General features: G+C 47.0%; 1 protein-coding gene and 1 long non-coding RNA gene across 2 annotated transcripts; both read right to left on the bottom strand.

The window, feature by feature from the left end:
* Window positions 1–18064: 18064 nt before the first annotated feature.
* LOC144124700 (uncharacterized) lies at window positions 18065–18634 on the bottom strand. The gene is made up of 3 exons (XM_077657544.1): window positions 18495–18634; window positions 18331–18408; window positions 18065–18213 (listed from the first exon to the last, which is right to left on the bottom strand). The coding sequence occupies exons 1-3, from the start codon at window positions 18577–18579 to the stop codon at window positions 18065–18067; spliced, it is 312 nt and encodes a 103-aa protein (XP_077513670.1). The 5' UTR covers window positions 18580–18634.
* A 40-nt stretch (window positions 18635–18674) lies between these two features.
* On the bottom strand, window positions 18675–21503 carry LOC144103528 (uncharacterized). The gene is made up of 3 exons (XR_013308303.1): window positions 21087–21503; window positions 20160–20323; window positions 18675–18743 (listed from the first exon to the last, which is right to left on the bottom strand). It is a non-coding gene; the product is annotated as an uncharacterized LOC144103528 (long non-coding RNA).
* Between the last annotated feature and the right edge of the window lie 1591 nt (window positions 21504–23094).

Here is a 23094-nt window from a genome sequence, read left to right as displayed (position 1 = left end):
GATAAAGTGATTTGGGAGGGCCCGCTCCCCAGCTCACCTTCACTCCGTTCTTTTGCTGCTGTTGCTTTGATGCTGCTTGCTTGGTGCCCTGGGTGCCGATATAATATTCAAAGCTGAGAGCATGAACAGCGCCGTTACGAACGCTAGCACAACCGATCCCGTATGATTCAATATGGCGGCGCCGTTGAAGTTGTCTCCGCCCTGAACGGCGGCGCTGGCATTGAGGCACCGCGGCACAGTTGACAGTTGACAGCCGAGCGGTAAGGACGCTTGTTTCGGTCTCTTCGGATTTCGCGTATTTGAGCACGTGCTTGCGGGGTTTTTTTAGCGTGTAGATATTCTAGCAATTTGTGGTAACAGTAATCGAGTGCTGCTAAAGTGGTCAAGGAACTTAAGGTTAAATGCTAGGAGTGGGAGGCGTCGGTGAATTTGAAGGCAACGTGGTTCGAATCTATAGAGGAGGCCAAAGGCGCGAATTTTATGTGCAAATGCTCCGTATTAGTGCGCGCCAGGACACAGCTGACGAAGTGAACACCAACCTAGCGTTACTTATGGATGGTCTAGAAAGAGAGCTACAGGTAGAAAGAGCAGAGAAGCGGACACTTCAAGAGCAGCTTAGTCAAGTGTTGGAGGCAAAAATGGCTGACACCGCCAAGCGAAGCCACATTGGCGGACATTACAGCGCCAGCCACATGGACGGGGCCTGCGCTGGCATGGACAGTGATAAGGTAGTAGTTCAGGCAGGTTCAAACAGGAACAGCTACGCGCACGTGGGAGCAGGGAAGTCTGGAGGCGATGGAGGGAACGGGAACAAGCTATCTCCAAGGAATGAAGTCACAGTCAGAGATAAGAGGCAGCATAATCTGGAAGTTAGGAGGGAGGACGAGGATACTCTAGTGCTAATGGGTGGTGACTCAAATATGAGGAGGTGCAACATAACTTATGGAGCGTGTAAACGGTGATAAGGGGGTAGCAGTCAGGGCATTCCCAGGCAGGACAATGGACGCAGTACTAAGAGAGACAAAAAGCGAACTTTCTAAGATTGTTGAAGAGCACAATTTGGTAGTGATACCGGCGGGACTAAATGATGTCTTGAATGGTGAAGCCGCAAAAGTAGTGGAAAGATTAGCGGAGGGAGTTGATGATTTAAGGGCGATAGCACAGCAAGTCCAGATAGTGGTGTGCACAGTGCCGGAAGTGCAAGGACGGAACAAAGAAATTGCCAACGACGTTGTGGCTGTGAATCGAGAGAAAAGGAAGTTAAGCCAGGAGAAAGGCTTTGAAGTAGCAGACATAAACAGGGAAGTGCATAGAGCAGGCTTTGGCGGAGGCTTTACACGAGATGGTATCCATTTTAATGAAAGGCTAGGAATTGAGATCGGCTGGCTCCTGGATGGCCTGGCAGTAGCTTTTTAGGGGGTTCACTGCAGCTCAGGGCGAACGGGTAGGTAAAAGCAAAATAGGAAATGTGACAATGGCGGCTCACCCCAAAAAATGGCCACTTGGAGGTCCAGGAAGAAAACTTCAAAAAAATTTAACACCAGGATCAGGTACATAAACACGGAAGGCGGTAGGAAGAGAGCAAAGTGGCTAGAAACAACAACAGTTGAAGGACGAATAAGTAGGTGTATACGCGCTATGCGAGACACATGCGATACACTTCCTCGGTCCATTAATTCAGATAATGCTCACATTATTCAAGATGCAGGGATGGTGGATTCGGTTATGAGAATCCTCAAACGCAGTGAATCCCACATGTCTAACCCTTCTTCTCCAGATCCTCAGCCGAAATAAAAGAAGCAACAGATTGGCTCTAAGGCGAAAGAAACTATTTTAGGTCAGGCAGTTGCTGCTGTCCGGATTTCTCAACTATTGGGGTGTTAAGAGTTCTCCAGTAGAACTGTCGGTCACTTCTTTCAGCTTCAACAGACTTACTGCACATTATATCTCAAAATAATCCATACATAATTATTTCACACGAAACTTTCCTTATATCTGAAAAACACTTCCATTTGCAAAATTATTCTTTATTTCGACAATATCGTCAGTCAAGAGGAGGAGGCTTACTCATGCTAGTTTCTTCTATATTTTGTCACAAGGTTAAGATTACTTTTGAGTCCTCTACTATAGCCTGTGAGTTATTGGCTTTAGACTTTGAATTTCCAGGGTGCTATCCGTTTTCATTAGTAAATGTTTATTTTCCTTGCCGTGTGCAGGATACCGGACTGCTAGATCTCCTGCTCCTTAATTGTCAGAAGTCAGTTCTCTTGGCCGGTGACTTTAATTATCATCAATTGTCGTGGGGCTTTAAGATAGATTGGTAAGCGCCTTTGGGATTGTGTTACTCATAACAACCTTTCTCTTATGAATTCAGGTTCGGCCACATTTCTCCGCGCACAAATTCGATCTGTGTTATATTTAACTTTCACCAGCCCTAGTGTTCCTGTGCTCAATTGGTCGACTGTGGATTGTGGAACATCTAGCGATCATATACCTGTCGTTTATGGTGTTAATTGCCGCTTAACTCCGGTGTGCTCTCAGTTGAGGTCATATAAAAACTATTACCAGTTTCAGTCATCTGTGCGTTCTACTCTTGCTTCAGCGGTTAATTCTGCTGAACAGCATACAGCAAAAGGCATATGCTTGGCTATTGAGGAATGCCAAAAGAAGTTCGAATTTTCGGTACGTACATCAAGAGGGAACACTTCAGCTAGATGGTGAAATGCTGATTGCTCGCGGGAATACAGACGCAGAAAGGCTGCATGGAAGAAGCTCGTACACAATCAGTGCCCCAAAAAATTGGCATGATTATAAGTTCATTGTGGCTAGTTTTAAACGCAGAATCTCACAAGGGAAGAAAATTATGAATCCGAGCATTTTTATTTCCTATCAAAATCAGGAAATCGTCGCGCTTTTCGGATTCTTAAGATCGCGGAAAAAGATTCCAGCTTCAGAAAATTCACCCTCATGTGTTCTGACCCCGCAAGAAGCAATAGAAACAGTTGAGACAATTGCGAAAGGATTATAGCAGTGTTTGGCCTCTGTACTTCCTTTTCACTCCGCGTTTGTGGCCTCAGTGGACCAGTTTCAGCACGTCCCTCCGATTACCCTTCCAGAGCTTTCCCCGATAGTGTTGAGGTTACCAACTGCTGCTCCTGGCTTTGATAGGGTACCATCAAAAATATTACGGAATCCTCTCGTAGGAGTCTCCTAGATCCTTATTGCAGCTGGTTAATTTTTGAATCAATATCAATTTTTGAATAATAATTGGTTATTGGGGAAAGGAAATGGCACAGTATCTGTCTCATATATCGTTGGACACCTGAACCGCGCCGTAAGGGAAAGGATAAGGAAGGGAGTGAAAGAAGAAAGGAAGAAGGAGGTGCCGTAGTGGATGGCTCCGGAATAATTTCGACCACCTGGGTATCTTTAACGTGCACTGACATCGCACAGCAAACGGGCACCTTAGCGTTTTTCCTCCATAAAAATGCAGCCGCCGCGGTCGGGTTCGAACCCGGGAACTCCGGATCAGTAGTCGAGCGCCCTAACCACTGAGCAACCGCGGCGGGGCGAGCTGAAAATCGCAAAATTGATTTTTTACCTAAAAACAATGGTTGTGGCTATCCTCTGGATAATATTACACCCATCTCATTTGCATCAAACGTGGTTAAGATAATTGAAAGGATCATACTCCTACGTGTTTCGGAGTTTATGAACCGCAATAATATCTTTATTCCCTGTCAAATTTGTTTCCGTCCAAAATGTGCCATATGGAATGCTCACACCGATCTTGAGAGTCGCATTCTTGCGCGGCAACAAAAATGCGTGCTGCATTGGTGACATTAGACGCAGCCAAAGCTTAAGTCAGCGTAGAACACTACATATTATTGCAAAGATTATATATTCTGCAGTTTTCGAATTACTTACTTGCGTGGATATCTGCGTTCCTTGAAAACAGGCAGTTTTTTTGTATACTAAATGGTGTGAATTCTTGAAGATATAAACAATCCAGAGGTGTTCCACAAGGGCAGTCTTGTCGCCTGTGCTCTTTAATATTCTAATGAGCTCTATTTCCAGCCATCAAACCATTCGCATGTACGTCTATGCGGACGACATTGCAATTTTAACTGCTGCAGCTGACATGCAATCTCTCTATGTGCGCCCGCAATCTTACCTGAATTTGCTTGAAAGTTGGTTGTGTGACATGTCTCACCTTAAATGTAAACAAGTGCGCTGTGCTTGTTTTTCAAATGAAAGATCCTGTTCATTTGTCTCTCAGTTGCCAGCGACAAAGTATTGCTCAAGTTAAGTCATTAAAATATCTTGGTGTAATTTATGATGACAGCCTCACATTGCGCTCCCACATTGGCCATGTCGCAGCGAAAGGGGACCGTGCTGTGAGCATGTTGCGTGGATTAAGTAATCCCTGGTCTGTAATGCGGAGAGATGCACTTTCGCTGATTTATGTTTTGCATGTCCGACCAGTTTTAGAATTTGGATCTGTGCTGTTTTTTTTTGATACGGCTGCTTACAAAATTCGCCCGCTCGTTCTTTTGGAGCGGGAAGCGCTTCTGTTGTGCTTTGGCGTCCCCAAATTTGTGGCCAATAACGTGCTTTATCTTGAAGCCCGTATTCCTCCTTTATCATCTAGATTTCAATTCCTAACTGTACAGACCTACTAAGGGTATACGAATCAGATTTGCACCGCTCCTTGTCTTTTATGCGTTGCATATTGCAATCACTCAGTTCAGCCCTTGGGCGCGGCCGGGCACTCACTAAACCACGTGACGTGACGTCACGAAAGCCGGAGGAAAAGCTGGGCCCCAACTCGCGCGGTCGCGCGCGGCCGCAGCCGCCACCTGACTCCCGCTCCTCCCGCTAGGGGCGCTGCGCCGGCGCGTGACGTCACGGAGAAAAAGCTGGGCCCCAACTGGCGCGGTCGCGCGCGGCCGCAGCCACCACCTGACTCCCGCTCCACCCGCTAGGGGCGCTGCGCTATGATTGACGTCACGGCATGTGTATAAAAGAGCTGCGCTCCTTCGCCGGGACAGTCTTATACCCCTGTCACACGGGAATTTCGAGGGCCCTCGAATCGATAGTCTATCGACTCAAAGGCGATCGAGCGTTGCTACACGGGCAGTTTCAATGGCGATCGAGTCAACGGAGCAGCACGGAACTCCATCGAGATATGCAACGCATTCTTGGCTTAACCAAGCTAAGCCTGGCCATTTTTTTTTGTTGCCAGCGGAATACCTTTTTTGGAGTCCACTGGCCTAGATTTCATACCACGCAGGTAGTTATGGTACAAAATTTGCTCGAACCTTTAAATGTTTTTTCGTATAACATCCTTCAGACAAAAAACAGTGGGTACTCTTTAGTAATTGTCTGTGATGACATTTTCGCGAAGAACGCGAAGCATTTACCACCCCGAAATTTAAATGGATTATTAGAGGACCATTTACAAAGCCTACCTACTAGCTTAATTATAGCTACTGACGCCTCCTAATGTGATGAAAAGGCAGGGGCGGGAATATCATTGCCCGCTTCTAGATTCGTCTTTTTCTGTGCGGCTTCCCGACTAAACCGAAATTTTCAAAGCGGAGTTTCTGGTGGTGGTGCTTGCTGTTCCCGAAGTAGAGCCAGGTTTTTTTCAGTGGCCGTCATTAAAACTCTCTTTCTTTGTGTTCGTCCCTTGCTTCGGCTGTAGATTCGTCAATCGTGAGCACCTTCCATTCATTACTCCCTCCGCATTTGAACCTTGTTCACATGATATGGGTGCCAGGTCATAGCGGTGTGACAGCCAATGAAGCTGCGGACTGCCTGGCAAAGGCGTCCCTCAAGGGCCCCGTGCTACTTATAGTTCCGGCTACAGCGTACATTACAGCAGCGAGGGTTCGGAGACAGAATTTGTTAAGAATGACAACTGGATCTCTTTTAAGATCTGATGATTACCTGCACCTGAAGTATTCATGGCGCAGGCAATCATGCCTATCACGGCAGCTTGAGGTATCTTTATCAAGGCTCCGCTGCCGGATCCCACCCTTGAATTTTTTTATGCACAGGTTTGGTTTTGCACTTTATCCCGTCTGTGTATTCTGTGGTGAGCACGAAACCATAGACCATTTTTTGTTGTTGTGTAGCCGATATACCATGATGAGAATACGGCTTTTAGAGAAAGCAGTACAACAGCTTTGCCTTTGTTTGAGCAGCCGTCATATTGTCGTTTGGAGCCACCATACTTGGGAACAGCCACAAGTCTGTTTTTACCGTCATCCAAAATTTTTTAATGGAATCAAGTCGGCTACCTTGTTAATTTTTTTTAATTTTTTCAATATTATTTCTATTCATACAATTTTCATTATGATTTAACTACTCGGCTATAAACATCAGTCTCGATCTGCTGCGAGCGTTATGTATTTCCCTTTCATTTCGTTGTTCATTTTTGTTTAGTTCTTCCTTCCTTACCATTCATTTCATTTTCGTCCAGGAAATATTTACCTGAAAAACTCTCTGCGCCCCCAATTCTTCGCCAATCTCCCTATGTGGGCATGTGTCATAGTATGAGGATAACAAAACAACAACATATCTCAGGGATCTAGAAGACCCACCGTTTTTTGATGGCTAAATCTGAGAAGAGAACAACAGAACACCAACGGAAAGAAGGGAGGGGATGTAGGTGTGCTGATACATCAAGAAACAAATTGGCAAAGAATAAAGTCAACTTGAAAAGAACATGCCTGGGTATCAGGTATAATTGCCTGTAAAAGGAAATGGCTACAAGCAGTTTATTTAGGGACAGGGGTCAAATGCAGGCAAGAAAACAAGGATCTAGTTGTCTGAATGACCATATAGAGCATTTTAGAGAAGGTGGCGATATTATTCTACTGGGCGACATGAATGGCCACACCAATGATGTGGAGGATGCACAGATTCTGACGGGAAGAAGGCGCCAGATTTCTGCGAGCGACAAAACTTAGTTACTGCGAATAGAGAAACTAAGTGTGAGGGACAAATAACGTGGGAATCCCGTAACAGGCAAACGACCATTGCCTCCTGCTTAATAATCGCAGGGGATGTGTTGCAAGTTCGGAATAATTTAAATAGATGAAGAGGAGAAGTACATCCTCCAAAGTGATCATAAGCGTATTAGCCTACAGTTCGGAGCCCTAATCAAAAGTGAAATGCTGGGAAGTGAAAAAGAGTACGCAAAATAAATGACAAACAAATTGCGCTAATAGCGGTCGGAATAGAGGAAGCAATAGAGAAACGCCCCATAGAAATTGGGATTATAATCAATTAGAACTGCTCATTAGTGCAAAAATAAATTAAAAGTAGTAAATCGTTGGAGAGGAAAAAGGAAGCCACGAAGTTGGTGGAATAAGGAAATTAGAGAGGCCATCGAGCAACGACGGTTGGCATCACGGGAATACAGAGAAGCAAAGAGGGAGAAGTTATCCGAAGAGGAAATATGCCAAAATGGTAATCTTATCGTCAAAAGAAACAGTGAGTGCAGGTACTCGACCAGGCTAAAATAAAGCAGTCCTCTGATGACTGGCTGGCTGAAGTCCGCAATGCAACTAAAGGGGCGCCAAGAAAATTCTGGAACCATATAAGCTGGCTGCGCAAAGAGCGAATCACAGAAAGCAGGAACAAATTCACGAAGCCAAGAGAAAATGTTTAGTGAGAGCTGACGCTGTGAACTACATTGCATTGCATAGCTGAGTCGTTTAGCAAAGACGATATGGTATTCACCCCAAACGAGGGACCAACACACGACATTACAATAGAAAACAGCTCAGAACTGGCCAACCTTAACGGAAAAATAGCGGAAACAAATATTCCAAAATGCACGTCCACAGGGATGGACGAAGTTACTATCAAGCTAATTAATAAACTTGGCCCAAGAGGCAAGGAAACGCTGGTTAAAGCATTGAAGGCAGTCATAACAATTAATCGAATTGCGTACAGCTGGAAACACCGCAAGATGAACTTGGTTTGTAAAGGGAAAGGCGATAAAACGAATACAAAGTCCTTCCGAACGATTACGATAACATCAGTTGTATGCAGGCTGGCGTTATAGGCGATGAAATTAAAAATGCTGTCATGGGTAGAAAGTAATAGAATACTAGGAGAACTTCAGAACAGGTTCAGAAGTGGTAGGCGCTTAATTGATAGCCTGTTCGTGCTTACCCAGTCCATCTATTAGAAATAGGTAAGGCGGAAAACACCTCTATTTAGCCTTCCTGGACGTAAGCGGTGCGTAAGACGATGTGAACAGGGAACTCGTGGGGAACATATTAAAAGATGAAGGTGTCGATCGTGAGGTAATTGATTTTCTACAGGAAATATATCGAGAAAAAAAAGGTGAAATAGCATGCGAAGGAATTAGGAGTACGACAACTGTCGAGGTACACAAAGGATTAAGGCAAGGTTTTCCTCTATCACCTCTGCTGTCCAAGCTTTATATGATAAGTACGGAAAGAAGGCCACAATGAAGCAATCCAGGTTATAATCTGTCGTACATAATAAACGGAAGGGTTTTGAACAATGAATACTGGGTTCAATGAATGCGGACGATATTGTACTCTTAGTAGATAGCCAGGAAGAGTTGCAAACTCTGGTTAATTGCTGTGGAGACAAAGGAGACAGTCTAGGTTTCAGTTTTAGCGCAACTAAGTCTTTTTCGCAGATTTTCAACAATATAAATGATCAGGAGCTTACAATAAAAGGCCATGAAATACCTCGAGTGGCTGAATACAAATACCTAGGGGTATGGGTAAACGAAGAGCAGATGTACACGGGAAAGCACGAACAGCCTCTCATAGCAAAAGGGAGAAGAAATGCCGGGATAATGAAACATAGGGAATTGTGGGGATACAACAAATATGAATTACTGAGAGGCATTTGGAAAGCAATAATTGTGCCAGGGCTTGCTTTCGGGAATGCGGTTCTGTGCTTAAGGGCAGAAGTTCAGTCGAGATTAGAAGTAAATCATAGAGCTGCTGGAAGATTAGCACTAGTTACCCATGGGAAAAACACAAACGATGCAGTACAGCGGTATATCGGCTGGGCATCGCTCGAAGCACGGGAAACTCAGAGTAAAATACTAAACGAAGAACGCCTGAGAAAATTGGACAATAACAGGTGGGCAGCTAAGGTATTTTAATACCTATACAGAAAGAGCGTTGACTTGCGCTGGCGGAAAGGAACTAGAAAGCTAAGCAGTAAGTATGCCAGACACGAGGACGAAGAAAGAAAGGGAATTCAACGACAGGTTAAAAACGCGGAAGGTAGAAATTGTACACATTCCATAGAAAAGAAGCATAGTCTAGAACTATATCTAGACTGGAAAAGGCAGATAAGGAAGGAAGCGTTTTATGATAACTCAAGAGGCAGTTCCTTACTCTTTGAAGCAAGGTCAGGATGTCTTATAACGCGCAGCTACAAAAAGAAATTTTACAAACAAGTTGACACATCTGCTGTGTGTGGTAAATCTATAGAAACAACAGAACGCCTCATACTGAAATGAGATATGGTATCCATCCCGATGACGATGCAGGAACAGTCACTCTTTCTGAGGCGCACAGGTGGAAATGAGCAAAAAGCGATTGGAAGATTGGTGGCTCAAAAGCAGAGACGCTAAAAGTGTAGGACGTTTTAAAGAAAATTGCGAATTTTAATAACTATATAACAGTTAAGCAAAAATAAAACGAAAAAAAGCTGAGCATGGTCGCAACTGCCATCACCCCGTTTCAAAGGGGACGCTCCTAGCTTCCATCCAACCATCCATCTATCCTAGTTATTATTGGTTCACAGCGCCAAATGCTTTCAGACGTCACGCGCTACAACGGCAGCGGCCGCTGCGCGCGTGCCGCAGCCGGCGGAGTTAGGGAGAGGCCGAGTGGGTGAGGCTAGGGTAGCTAGCGTGCCCCTCTGCCGGCCCCACTAGGGTGGCATCGCCGTTATGGCGTGCGAGAGGAAAGGGAAAGGCGCGAAGACACGGAAGTTCAAACTTTCTCCGCATGTAAGTCAGCTTCCACAAAACGCATTAAAACAATTCTTGCTGGAACATATTTAAGAAGCGCGTCCTTTAACATCCCAGACATATCGCACCTTTATTGAGATCCCCTTTCTGGGGTCCTTTAACGTCCTTATTTGTTAATATTTTCGGAGGGTCGGAATAACTTTCAGCATTTTTTTCATCAGTTTTTCATCAATAATCCGGCAGTTCGCATATCAGCGTTGCGGCCAAAACGCGCACAGCTGGCGCTGCTTCGGGAATGTCTTCGCAGGTTGCAGCCTCCCCGCTGGGGAACTACCGCCGTTTCGTTAGCAGCAGCAGCGGTGAGTCTCGCGCACGCGTTCTACGTGGTCACCGCAGTCTTCAGCTCGCCGGACGCTACTGGGCTGCATTGCTACCCGACCAGGTGGCAGCACCAGGGTTTCTCTTGCTGGGCGATGCGTGGCGAGCAAGCGCAGTGCCACGTCGCCAATGAGGTGTTCGCCTACGGGGGTGCCCGACGCACCTCAAGGCTCGTTCCCTGCCGAATGCACCGTCGCCCTGCAGCAATTTCTTTGACAGGGTGCGTTTTATGACCAGATTAATAAAGGAACGTGCAGCAGATATTTGTTTTGAGAGTTCAAGCTCTTTGGGGAGTCTTCCTTCTCCGAGCAGGTATACCGCATCCTACTTAAAAGATTTTCCTGGGACAGTGCTCAGTCTATGATTTTCGTGAGGGTTCTAATCGTTGTCCGTAATGCTGCTCGCTGCGTAGGCCTTTCAATGCTTGCATCAAAGAACAAAAACAGGATCTCTATGGACAAATTCGTTTCTGTTTCTCTTTATTTTCTCACCCAGCGTGTTCAAGGCCGGCTACCTGTGCGGCTCCCCTACTCACTTCATTCGCTGGGGTGCGATAAAAGGAAAGAAGTCGGGCCGCGGCTAACATGGCGTACACGCGTCGTCTTCGTCCGAAGTTCAGCAGTGATCTGTCAAAAAGTGCTGAAAGTATGCAAAGCACCAAAGAAATGGCTAAACGTTCCCGAATCCGTACAGAACTTTTTCATAACAACGAGAATGTCAATAGCGGCTGATAAAGACAAGCTTGCTGCTGCGAAAATCAGACGATGGGGCCCTAAAGCCTGGCAGTTGCTGTCATTAATAACATCGTCGGTAAGTTATCTAAAGTGCAAGGAATGAGGTAAACGCGCATAGACAGGGCGAGATAGGCTGTATCACGAACAATTAAGAGCCTGTACAGCCGTTAGGCGTAGAGTGAACCGAACCAATAATGGAATCTAAGACGTTTGATAGCCACGGCAAACAACTACTTTGAGGGGCAGGAAATTGAGATAGCCTAAACGCCCAGTTCAAAAGTCGCAATTTGCCTTTAGCGAACGTTCTATATAGCTCGAATATTTTTTTTATGTTGACGAAAATTATTTGTGGGTCAAGTTTTTTTTTGTGTGTGAAGCTAATTTTTGCACATCAGAAACGGTTCAAAAGCAGCCCAGGCATTGTCACATCGGCTAACCAGAAACACGTGTCATAAGCTTATATCCCAGTTATAGCATGAACATCTTAAGACACAGTGCCTATCTATAGCAGTCCAAATGTTACAATGTGCTACGGGCCCTTTGCAGAACCCTGAAAGTCAGCTTTTCTGCATAGCGCAAACTCCTCCATGGTGGCGAAACTGGTTAGGGGGGCAGAATTGGAGACATGTATTGTCAGATTAGGCGGGAACCCTTTTCTGCATACTTCAACACTTCGTTGCTCTCAGGGTAATGGGATTATGCTTATGTCACCGCCTTGCAAATACAATTCACCCTCCCCACTGCTGTCACAGAGGAAGGGTGAAAGACAATTGTGCCAAAGCGCTGCTCGTCAATTAGTCCAGAGGATAATGCGTGGAATAGAATTCTTTAGCGCTGCGCCCAAATTCTCCCCGTGACGGTCCGCGTTGCGATTTTAAATGTTTTTTTTTTTGCTGTGCAGAAAAGCTGATGATTGGGTGAGTGAACAGAACTAGCGGACGTATAAGCATGAGTGTAAACCTGCTGTGTGGGTGAGTGTGCGCGCGCGCCAAGGTAACTTCCAATTCATGCAGTGGCGCAAAAACTCGGAGCTCCCACTAGGCTCGTCCCAAGTTTGGATAGGTTAGGAGGGGTAGGGCCGGCACAGGGCGTGATGCTTTCAAGTTTCATGGTTTATCAGCGGCCTCTCTAATGACGTAGGAAAAATGTAAACAGGAAATTCGAGAACGTAATATGCAACCAGTCATGATATTGATTTTCCCTCTCTCTTGTGTGATGTTGTTGTTGCATCCAGATGTTGACGTGGAGTGGTAGAGGGCGGGTCTCGTGAGTGACCCGGGGGACGTACTTCGCGACTGGTGAGTTTGAGACAGGCGTGCAGGTCTTCTGACGTTGGAACTTGGAAAGGCTTTCCTCAAAAAAATATTTATTACAATATTTACAAAACTTATTTACATATGCCGACAGATTTCGGCCTCTCCACTTTAACTAAAAAAGGCAAAACTCCAACACTCTCGCGACTCCGGACCACCGTCGGCCACCACAAGGCCAACCCGCCCGGCGGCCGCTCAAGCAACTCGCTTCTCCAACTCTGCAACCCCGGGACCACCACCGGCCGCACACGACCGATCTGTCCGGCTGCCACCAACCAACCTCCCGCGCTCTCCTTAGCGCGCGCACATCTCCTTGTCCTCCCGCCAAAACTACACTCTCAGCCAATAGGTGACTTTCCCGCCACATTTCGGAAGCAACATACCACCACACAAAAGAAAAGCACACAATATAAAACACACGCCTTGCAACGCAAAAGAAAAGCACAAAATGTCGAACACACCGCTCGCTGCAAGCTGCCCTGGCTAACTAGAACCATGCCACAACGAGGGGGGAGAAACCATTTATGATACATGCGTCCTGTTAGCCGCTCTGGCCTAGGGTGCCCGGATGCCCGCTCGCCTCCGGCGCTGGCCCATCGAGCAAGCTTCCATGGTTAACGGGAAACATGCCACAACGAGCGGAAGAAATTTACGACACATGCGTCCTGTTAACCGCTCTGGCCTAGGCTGCCCGGATGCCCGCTCGCCTCTGGCGCTGGCCCATCGAGCAAGCGGCCGTGACTAACTAGAAACATGCCACAACGAGCGGAGAGAAACCTTTACGACACATGCGTCTGATCGGACCATTCACCCTCGCTTAGGCGGAGGCTCCCGACACTCGCGCGCGACGCCGCCCTGAGAGCCTCTCCCTTTTGTCGGCGCATTCCCCTGCTCCCGTTCGGCGGCCTTCCTCACGCCTTACCACGACGTACGCCAGCTGCGTCGGGACACCTCCCCTCTTCTTCTCCATTCTTTCCCCCCATTTTTTTTTTGCAAGTTCTAAAAAAAAAACAAGCTTTCCCCCTAGACTGGCTCAGGACGCCACACCTCTCTCGAGTGCACGCCACACCTCTCTCGAGTGGAGAATGCACTAAATCTTCCCCTCGAAATTCACCCCGAAAAAGAATACAGGCATGCAAGTACATGAAAGCAAGATACACTGCTACACACCACACAGTACGCCACAGGATCGCATATTTAAAGTGAAGGCATAGTATAGAAGAAGCATGCATAAAAATAAACAGGAAATCAACAACAGTCCACCAAGGCGAGCCTCGAACATCGCTGCTCTCATGCTCCGTGCTCAGGGGTTGCTTCTATGACCAGTTCGTTATAGTCCTTCACTGTTAACAAGCAGTCAATTTCGCTCGGCAACTCCTCTGTCACTGCGCACAAGATGGCAACATGTGGGCTCCCCCGATCGATCCTTAGCGGCACATGCGCGAGCTCAGCCTCAATATGATGTCCGAAGGCCCCCTTCAATGTTACTTTCCCGCGTGAATCTACCCTTTCCTCCGGCAGCAGTGACCTCCTGACCACCGTGATAACCGTGCCCGAATCCAATCGCGCCAAGATTTCTGATTCGCCCGAACACAGAGGAACATCGCCTACATGTGTCCCCGCCAACTGAGTGCTCGCTTTTGGCTCCTGACTCTGGCACCGAATTTCAGAGCTGTGAGGGGTTACTTCTATCACTCTGGCGGTAATCTTCCTAGCCTCTGTCTCTAGGCATCCTCGGGCCATATGCCCTAAACGGCCACAGCGGTAGCAAGGGGCTGACGCAGCCTTCTTTCCTCCTTCCTGCTCCCATTGCCTGCCGGCAGAATGCCCCTCCGTGGCATCGTTACGAACACTTAAACCTCTGTTTCCTATTTCTTCTTCAGTTTCTTGACACTCCCTAGCCATGTGACCTGGTCGGCCAGAACGGTAACACGGGCGCATCGTCGTACGTTCTTTAAATGGCGCATTCTTCACCTCTATCTGTTCTTGCCCATGGAGTGGCGATGCCCCAGCCATCTCTCTTCTATGTACTTCACCACTGATCATACGCATGCGTGGAACGCTGGCTCCCGATGATTCCACCAAACTGCTCTCCACAGCCTCGACTACTTCTGTAAGACCGTCTAATTTCAGCCAGCTTTTGTTCTCCTGAAGTGCTATCTGTCGCAGCGCGTCATTGGGCAGTGCCTCTTTCAGTTTATCCACCACTACCAGCTCCATCAGCTCCTCCATTTCGGTCACTTTTCTACTGCTGGTGTAATATGAGTAGTAACTGCGAAGCCGGTATCCGAACTGGCGCCACGATTCCTGCGGTCCTTTCTTAGTCGTGTCAAACATTCTTTTATACTCTGCCGGGATTAGTCTCAGTTCCCTCAAAATTACTTGCTTTAGCTGTTTGTATTCAAGAATTTATTTTGTCCCATTTTGCATCGCCATTGATCGCATGCGGTCAGTGAGGTAAGGAATCAGGGTGATGGATTGCACGCTTTCCGGTACACTGAAGGAGTGGAACAGCATCTCCACGGAATCAAACCACACCGGAATAAGTGACTCCTCTTTCGGCATTCGGGGCAGTATACTGCTCAGCATTTTGGAGTATTTTACTGCTTCTTTCCCTTCTGATAGATCAGCTGTGCCTTGTCTGCGTAATTTCTCTGTCTCGAATTCAATTTTCGCCCTCTCTAGCCTCATCTTCTCAATTTCCATTTGGATTTGCATATTGCGTACAGGTTCGCCCCTTTGCGTGTTTGCCTCGCTCACTCCCCCAGTCGTGCTATCGTCCATCTCTGGCGAGAGTAGCTTACTCTTTCCCCTCGTGAGCATAAAGCAACAAAAGCTGAGAGCAGCGCTGTTCGCTCACCGTTTTCTTTCGTCGTCTTGTCTTCAAAGATCGTCGATCAGTCCAAGTTCCAGAGTTCTCTCACAATCACTTTCGTTTTAACGTGCCACCAGTCCTGGTACGAATCGCCGTCACACTGTCAAGTCCCGCTGCAATTGAGTCCGCCCTCCCTTGCTCTGTTCGGGTCCACGATTGTTCTCCACACCCACATCGGTGTCGAAGTTGCGAAGATCGGTGAAGATCCGTCTGCTGTCTCTTGTTCTTGTGCTGGCGTTCTTCTTTCTTGCTGTTCATTTTTCCACTCTTCTTCCCCACCCAAGGGCAAACGTTGCTGGTGAGCTGACTAGCTCGACGTCTTCTCAACTTGCGTTGCCTCTGTCTTCCTCGCTCCCGTCGCAAAGCAGCGGTCCCTTAATCCTGTCGGCTGCGCCAGTCACGATATTGTTTTTCCTCGCTCTCTCTTGTGCGATGTTGTTGCATCCAGATGTTAACGTGGAGTGGTAGAGGGCGGGTCTCGTGAGTGACCCGGGGGACGTGCTTCGCGACTGGTGAGTTTGAGACAGGCGTGCAGGTCTTCCGACGTTGGCACTTGGAAAGGCTTTCCTCAAAATTACTTATTTATTACAATATTTACAACTTATTTACATATGCCGACAGATTTCGGCCTCTCCACTTTAACTAAAAAATAGACAAAACTCCAACACTCTCGCGACTCCGGACCACCGTCGGCCACCACACGGCCAACCCGCCCGGCCGCCGCTCAAGCAACTTCCTTCTCCAACTCTGCGACCCCGGGACCACCACCGGCCGCACACGACCGATCTGTCCGGCTGCCACCAACCAACCTCCCGCGCTCTCCTTAGCGCGCACCCATCTCCTTGTCCTCCCGCCAAAACTACACCCTCAGCCAATAGGTGACTTTCCCGCCACATTTCAGAAGCAACATACCACCACACAAAAGAAAAGCACACAATATAAAACACACGCCTTGCAACGCAAAAGAAAAGCACAAAATGTCGAACACACCGCTCGCTGCAAGCTGCCCTGGCTAAATAGAAACATGCCACAACGAGGGGGAAGAAACCATTTATGATACATGCGTCCTGTTAGCCGCTCTGGCCTAGGGTGCCCGGATGCCCGCTCGCCTCCGGCGCTGGCCCATCGAGCAAGCTTCCATGGTTAACGGTAAACATGCCACAACGAGCGGAAGAAAAACCGTTTACGACACATGCGTCCTGTTAACCCCTCTGGCCTAGGCTGCTCGGATGCCAGCTCGCCTGCGGCGCTGGCCCATCGAGCAAGCGGCCGTGACTAACTAGAAACATGCCACAACGAGCGGAGAGAAACCCTTTACGACACATGCGTCTGATCGGACCATTCCCCCTCGCTTAGGCGGAGGCTCCCGACACTCGCGCGCGACGCCGCCCTGAGAGCCTCTCCCTTTTGTCGGCGCGTTCCCCTGCTCCCCTTCGGCGGCCTTCCTCACGCCTTACCACGACGTACGCCAGCTGCGTCGTGACACAACCAGATCACCCGGCTATTTTTAGATCACATTACTCGGCATGAACACGCCCTCGAGACTACACAGGACTAAATCTTTGGTGCGCGCTCGTTGGTAATGGCTGATGAAATACGCTAACCGACAAAGAAGACATGCAAAACGCATATGGTGCTGTCGATCAACTGCCCCTATTTGCTCCACTTTCTCTTCTTGCAAGTTTTCAGCACATCCATATGCAATTCTCGCCATCCATGGCATTCTACAATTTTTATCGTAAAATATTAGGCGGTTTTAGCGTAGCTGGTTCGCCGTGCCGCAAAAGCAGTAACGCGTTGCCGTTGTGACCATTGCCTGGCTTGCCTAGCAACATTTGCCGTACAGTAGCAGTTACCGTGGTTACTGTACGGCGGTGCTGAAACACATTATTGAAGCTGCTCTAGCTGAACACGCTCGCGCTCTTTTGAGTCTTTTGAACGTGCAAGGTAGATGTACACTGGTAGCGAAGGCTCCATAGACGTCCATTGGTCCAAAAAATGGCGGCTCGTGGGCACTCCAGCGCCCCCTGGATTTTGAGGGGCAAACTACGCAAACGTGACGTAGAATGACATCACGCATACGTATGCTTTTGGCGCGAATTATAAAGCGGTCTTTCTGTAGAATCCGCGTTTTCGAGCCCGTGCCTCTCGAAGGTTGCTGCCTTTCAGCGCGCCCCAACCTTTGCCAATCAAATGTGCTCGAGTTCCTGCTAGTTATGGCCTTGTTAATGTGCAATTGGGAACGCAATGAAAGTGACTGGTAAAGGAGGGGCAGCATAGAAAGGCAGCAACACTTCCAGACACTGGCGAAGCATGCATGATTCGTAGTGCAAATACTGGTGCTAGTACTTTTGAGAGCTTTTGAGTACAGCAAGGTATGATGCAAGGTATGATGCACAAAGCACTGGCTCAAGTGCACAGTTCGCAATAGAGTGTACGGCAAGTATGGTTTTCATAGTTTCATATTCATTGTTTATTGCAGCAACCAAACAAATACAGTCACAAAGCACACCCTTGGCACACAAACAAAAAATACATGTCACAGGCAGCACAAGCAGTATTGTTTAAGTTGGCTAATCATCTCAATAGTCACAGTGCAGATAGGAAAAAGCCCTGAAGTGCCACGAACGTTGTCAGTTAGGAAATTGAAAAGTATAGAAAACAATGCTACGACAGCTTCAATTGAAGCAAACATAACATGACATAAGTAGACGCATCAACACAGACCATAGAGCACACTGGGATTATTCTAACCTTCATAAGAACCTTCATAACCTTGCTAACCTTCATAAGAAAGAGGCGAACTGCTGAACAGAGCTCCTGGTGACAGATCAGCACTCGCTGACAGTGTTGCGGCCACCCCTGCCGTGCCAGGTTCCAGAGATGAAGCGCTTGCTTCAGTGCTTGGTCCTGCATATGTGTGGTCAGCTGCGCCCACAGAATATAAAGAACAAAATATAGTGACAGCACAGTTCTGACAGGGAAGCCAGCAACCCAACAATGCACAAATAATAACTAAGCGCCACAGGCGGAATTAACACTTACACTGAACCATTATGAAGCCACTGGCGTGGGAACAAGCTTGGTTCAGCGTAGAACCAGTAGGGCTGGCACCATCTGCATCTGCACAGCGCACAGACAAGGAATTGTAGCATATATCTGAGCCATACCTCCTCAGGCTGTTCGAGCAGATACGAAATAACAATCACCTTCTTGGAAGAGTAGCAGCGACTGGGACGACCGACTCTGGACGTACCCCTTGGAAACAGGTTCACCGGAGACAGCAGCTATCATAGGAAGCAGTCCAATGAGCTTTCAGTCGTCACCATTTTCAAAAGATTTATGTCAGTTATGCATACAACCCTGCTCACCTGGTTCTCCAGCCCGCGGCACTGATGCCGAAGTTTCGCTCAGAGATTGTGAACAGTCCATGTCGCTGCTGCATTCGCTTGAGGTGTCTGAAATGACAACATTATTGCGGAGAGAAAAGAGAATTCAGTACCTTTATAGTAAATTATTTCCAAAGAACTATAGCTTCCACAGCATGCGGTTCACATTGTCATCACTCTAGAAAGAAAAATGCTTATCCAATGAAATAAAATTCTGTTTACCACCCTTAATCGTTAGGCACATTAGTTTGATGTCATCAGCAGCTGTGGAGCACCAGAAAATCATTTGCAATTTTCATATGCTATGTTTTACTTTGAAGAGTGCGAAATTCGCCTATCACACAAACAACGATAGCTCGCAAATCAAGTAATGTGCCCCATATTGTTTACAGATTTATGCAGGTCAGCCTATGGCCTACGCAATGAGATGCAACAAGAATGAATTCGTAAGCAATTATCGCAAAAAATAAAAACCTGTACAAACATTGGCTTTCGCTAGCATGAATATTGAGGTAAAAGGCAACAACACAAACAATTATTAGTGCATTTCTATAATCGTTCAGTGCATGCTTTGATACATAACACATGAGCACACAATATCTCGAGAAGCTTTTCACCAAGCGTATCTTGCCCAAGTCGGCATAAGATTGCATCCTGATAAGACTGAAGATGAAAAAAGAAGCTCTGCATACAAGAAAGCAAAGTTCTGGAGTACTAAAATTCATCAAACATTTAGGAAGGCTCACCCTTTTTTCCCCCTCACTTCTTTTGAGCTATCAAAGGAAGGACGAGAATGCCCTCTGGACACGACAGGGACCGTTCATGAGACAAGGTTTCACGGTGAATATGAAAGATTCAACTCCCACTTGCTGCAAAACATGTAGAGTCGCCTGGTTTCCGTTGGTGAAGTGGCTAGCGGCATCAAACAGCCTGAACCGGAAGACTGACAGACTCACGTTAAGATCCTTTGGAGCCCTTTGCCATACCAGACTACCGAATATCCCACTTCCATTATCCTTTTTTTTTTACCGGAAATATCAGGCAAGAGTATTCACACCGTCAGTGTACTTTTTCCGCACCCGTGCCTAGAAATTCGCTTGAGCACCCTTCGCCTACTAAGCTTGTGCCATTAGCTTACCACAAGCACAAACCTAATTCTATGCTATGTTGGACATTTGTCACGAACCTCACATGCAGTGTACAGTGCATACAAGAGACGTAAAACGAATATATAATATGTATAATTATATATTATATAATTATATGTGCTCACGTGAAAGCGATACTTCCATTTTCGTTTTCGTTTAGCAGGGTGCAGGTAAAAATTTACTGTAATTTTTAAAGCCACAAGACAGATACATAATTCGTTTTGCAAAAGACGCTAGACTGTTTACGGTTACGACAAAAAGGAAAAATTTCATTTTTTCACAAAACCTGACATTTCAAGAGCGGCGAATGCCTTAAAAGTTTGATAACAAAAATTACCGGCAATGCTTGCTCGAGTAGGCAAAGCATCGTGTCGCAGCCTTCCTGACGGCAGATACACAGATGGTTCGAAGTGCCTCGAGCAAATCCTGAGTTCTCGTAGCTGCGACGGCGCCTTCTTCTCCAGGCTGACGTTGCGGCAGAACTGCGCCCACGCTCGGCACCTGGACGTGATGCAACATGCACGTTAGATACAACTGTGCCAAAAGGAATACGCATACTCGAAACGCCAATGCGTCAATATTCCTGTCACTGCTAACTGCAGTAAATTATACTTGCATTACATCTGAACTATGGTAGTAAATGCTCGCGCCAAGCTCTCTGCGCCCCAGAGTGCGGTAACGCTCATCCTCATGCCACACGGCTAGCTGCTTTTCTAAGCTCAACGAGTGACGAGAGTGAAGTGCGTTTAAAGTTACCCTGACAGTCATGTATATGTAGGACAGCAATACCAAGGCAGGCAATAACTCCTGCTGAGCGAATCCAGTTAAAGCCTCCTCAAAGCCGCGCACATACACGAGGCTCAGTTTCGATACTCCCAGCTGCGAGGGGATCCTCAAATTGGCTTCATGGTTTTCCAAAACTAAACAATGTCGTACTCAGAGCTGTCAGGTAGCAAACTTTGTTCTAAATGGGCCTCCTGGTCAGTAGCGTGCACGTGGTTGCTCCTGAGAGCCCGGTGTGAAGTTCACGTTGGTGATAGTCAGCTGCATGAAACTCACTATAAATTAGAAAAATGTGGGCCTCTTTCGCACACCTCAGCACTGAAATTGTGTGCCCTGCAGTGTAGTACATAAATATCCCCGAAAACATGAAGCCAAGTACGCACGAACGGGTTACAGCTATGAAACACCAGCGAACAGCCCGGCGAAACCATATCGAAGCTATCGCGCATACCTAGAGCAGACGACACTGTCAAGAGCTCACCTGTGAAAGTCCAGCGGGAATCGGTGTAGCGTGACACCAATGGTACTATCCACGCTGTCGCAGTGTACCGCCTTGGTGTACCACGGAGCATCGTTTCTTCACATGCCGCAAGCTCATCTTGAAATGAAGCGCTAAGCGCTTCAAAAGAAGAGCGCGAAGCGTGCAAAGACGGAAAAAGACTTCGCACTGGCCGCACGCCGAAGGAAACGACAAAACCGAGAAAACTGCCGCAGCGGTGCAGCGGGGTGCAAATCTTACCGAACGGTGACAAAGAAGCGACGTGCAAGGACGACGAAAACTTCGCAAAAGGAGCATTTTGAGACCGGCGAGCTAAATTTATACGCTTTACCAGGCGCGCCATCGCAGACAGCTGGCGATAAGAAATCGCCACTGTGGCCGGGTTAGCCGGGTATCGAAACAAGGCCAGCAAAGACGCGCTGTAATGCACCGCACACTCATGAATAGGGGCAGGTCAAGAGTGTTGCAAAAATACAAAATTTGCCAGGTTTTAATAAAATGACTTACCTTTCATAAAACAAGGTGCTAATATATTTTTTTCTTTTCTATTAAAAATTACATTCCAATTTTGTAGCTTTATCATTTCTTTATATGAGTGTTTTGCCCCCCATCCTCTGGTTGTGCTGCAGTCGCGCTAAACCACTTTTCGGCCCAGCCTTCGCCACCACTTTAAATCCGCCTTGGAACGTGTGCCACGCGGTCGAAAAGACGTAAAACTGCACCTTTTTGAAAACCACATACGTGTCCTCCAGTTCAGTTCTTAAACCGAAAGCGCATGCTCGCAAACTGGTGACAATATGCGAACAGTGAATATGCAGCTTCACGCAAGAAAAATTTAAAATAAACGAAACTAAAGCAGTCCGTGCCACGTGTTTCGTATCGTAGTGCTTGTCACTCGTTCTCTTTTGCACTTGTAAGCTTATCTTTTATACCCGCAATGGCAGAAGCTAGCAGAAAAAGAAGAGCAAGGGGATGGTGGCATTCTCTCGGCGGCAGCGATAACTTGCAGGAGCAGAAAATATATCAATCTACAACCGATAGGGTGCAGTTTCCCTCCCCATGTAGCGGTGCGAAATCTTGAAGGTAAAGCATTTTTAGTCATTTATTTTTGTTTATTTATTTATGTGTTCATCGTGAAGGATAACCAGTGAAACAAGTGAGGTTGCGTGATGTGTGAATGTTTAGGGTCCCTTTATAAGGTGAAATAAAATTTAACCAGTATGTACGGTTCCTTTGTTTGGTTGAGTTTTACACCTGTGTTTAGTCTTTGTTTAGTTTTCCCCCAATATAGTATGAAGGAGTAAAAGACATTCATTTTAAGAATAGATTCCACTCCAAATATATTTAAACCTTGGTGGTCATTTAAAGCGTGGAAAATAGAAGCAAAACAGAGCAATACAGTCATCTCATCGCCGAGAGTCTGACATAAGCACGAAAGAAGTTGCAAGAATGATGTGGCACATTCCAAAGCGGTTCATAAGTTTTGGTATCTGCTGTCGGGTATCGGCTAGGTCTTTACACCCTATGCACGAATGCGGAGTAAGCTGTCCTCAGCTGCAATCTTTCGGAGTGGCTACAGGACGGCTTACTCCTTTCTTACTCCCATATAGTCGTATTCGTATTTTAGAGTGTAAGGTTTCGGGATGCGTCACCAGCTCAATCGCCCGAGTGATTTGTTCATGCTTGCCATTGGCAGCTTTCGGATCTTCAGCAGCCTGCACCATCAGCCGCTTCTCATTCAGCTTGGCAGCGCGCTTGAAGTCTAACTGCTTTCGCTGCTTTACGGCTGGTCGTATTCTGCCGCTTATCAATTTTGCTCTGTGCACCAGGCTCAGAGTACCTTATTGCCTCCCCTTCATAACGTGCTGCAGAGTCGTCCTGTTTACGGATGTATAGATCGGGTTCTCGCCTTTTTTTTACGGCTACATACAAGTTGATGTGGGTGACAAAGACGAGTTTTACTTAACCGTTAATCACTCGTACGCTTTCA

The sequence above is a fragment of the Amblyomma americanum genome, chromosome 1 (genome assembly GCF_052857255.1).
Source record: "Amblyomma americanum isolate KBUSLIRL-KWMA chromosome 1, ASM5285725v1, whole genome shotgun sequence".
Lineage (NCBI taxonomy): Eukaryota > Metazoa > Arthropoda > Arachnida > Ixodida > Ixodidae > Amblyomma > Amblyomma americanum.
Note: the sequence above shows the minus strand (reverse complement) of the source record. Positions and strands in the feature narration are given on the sequence as shown.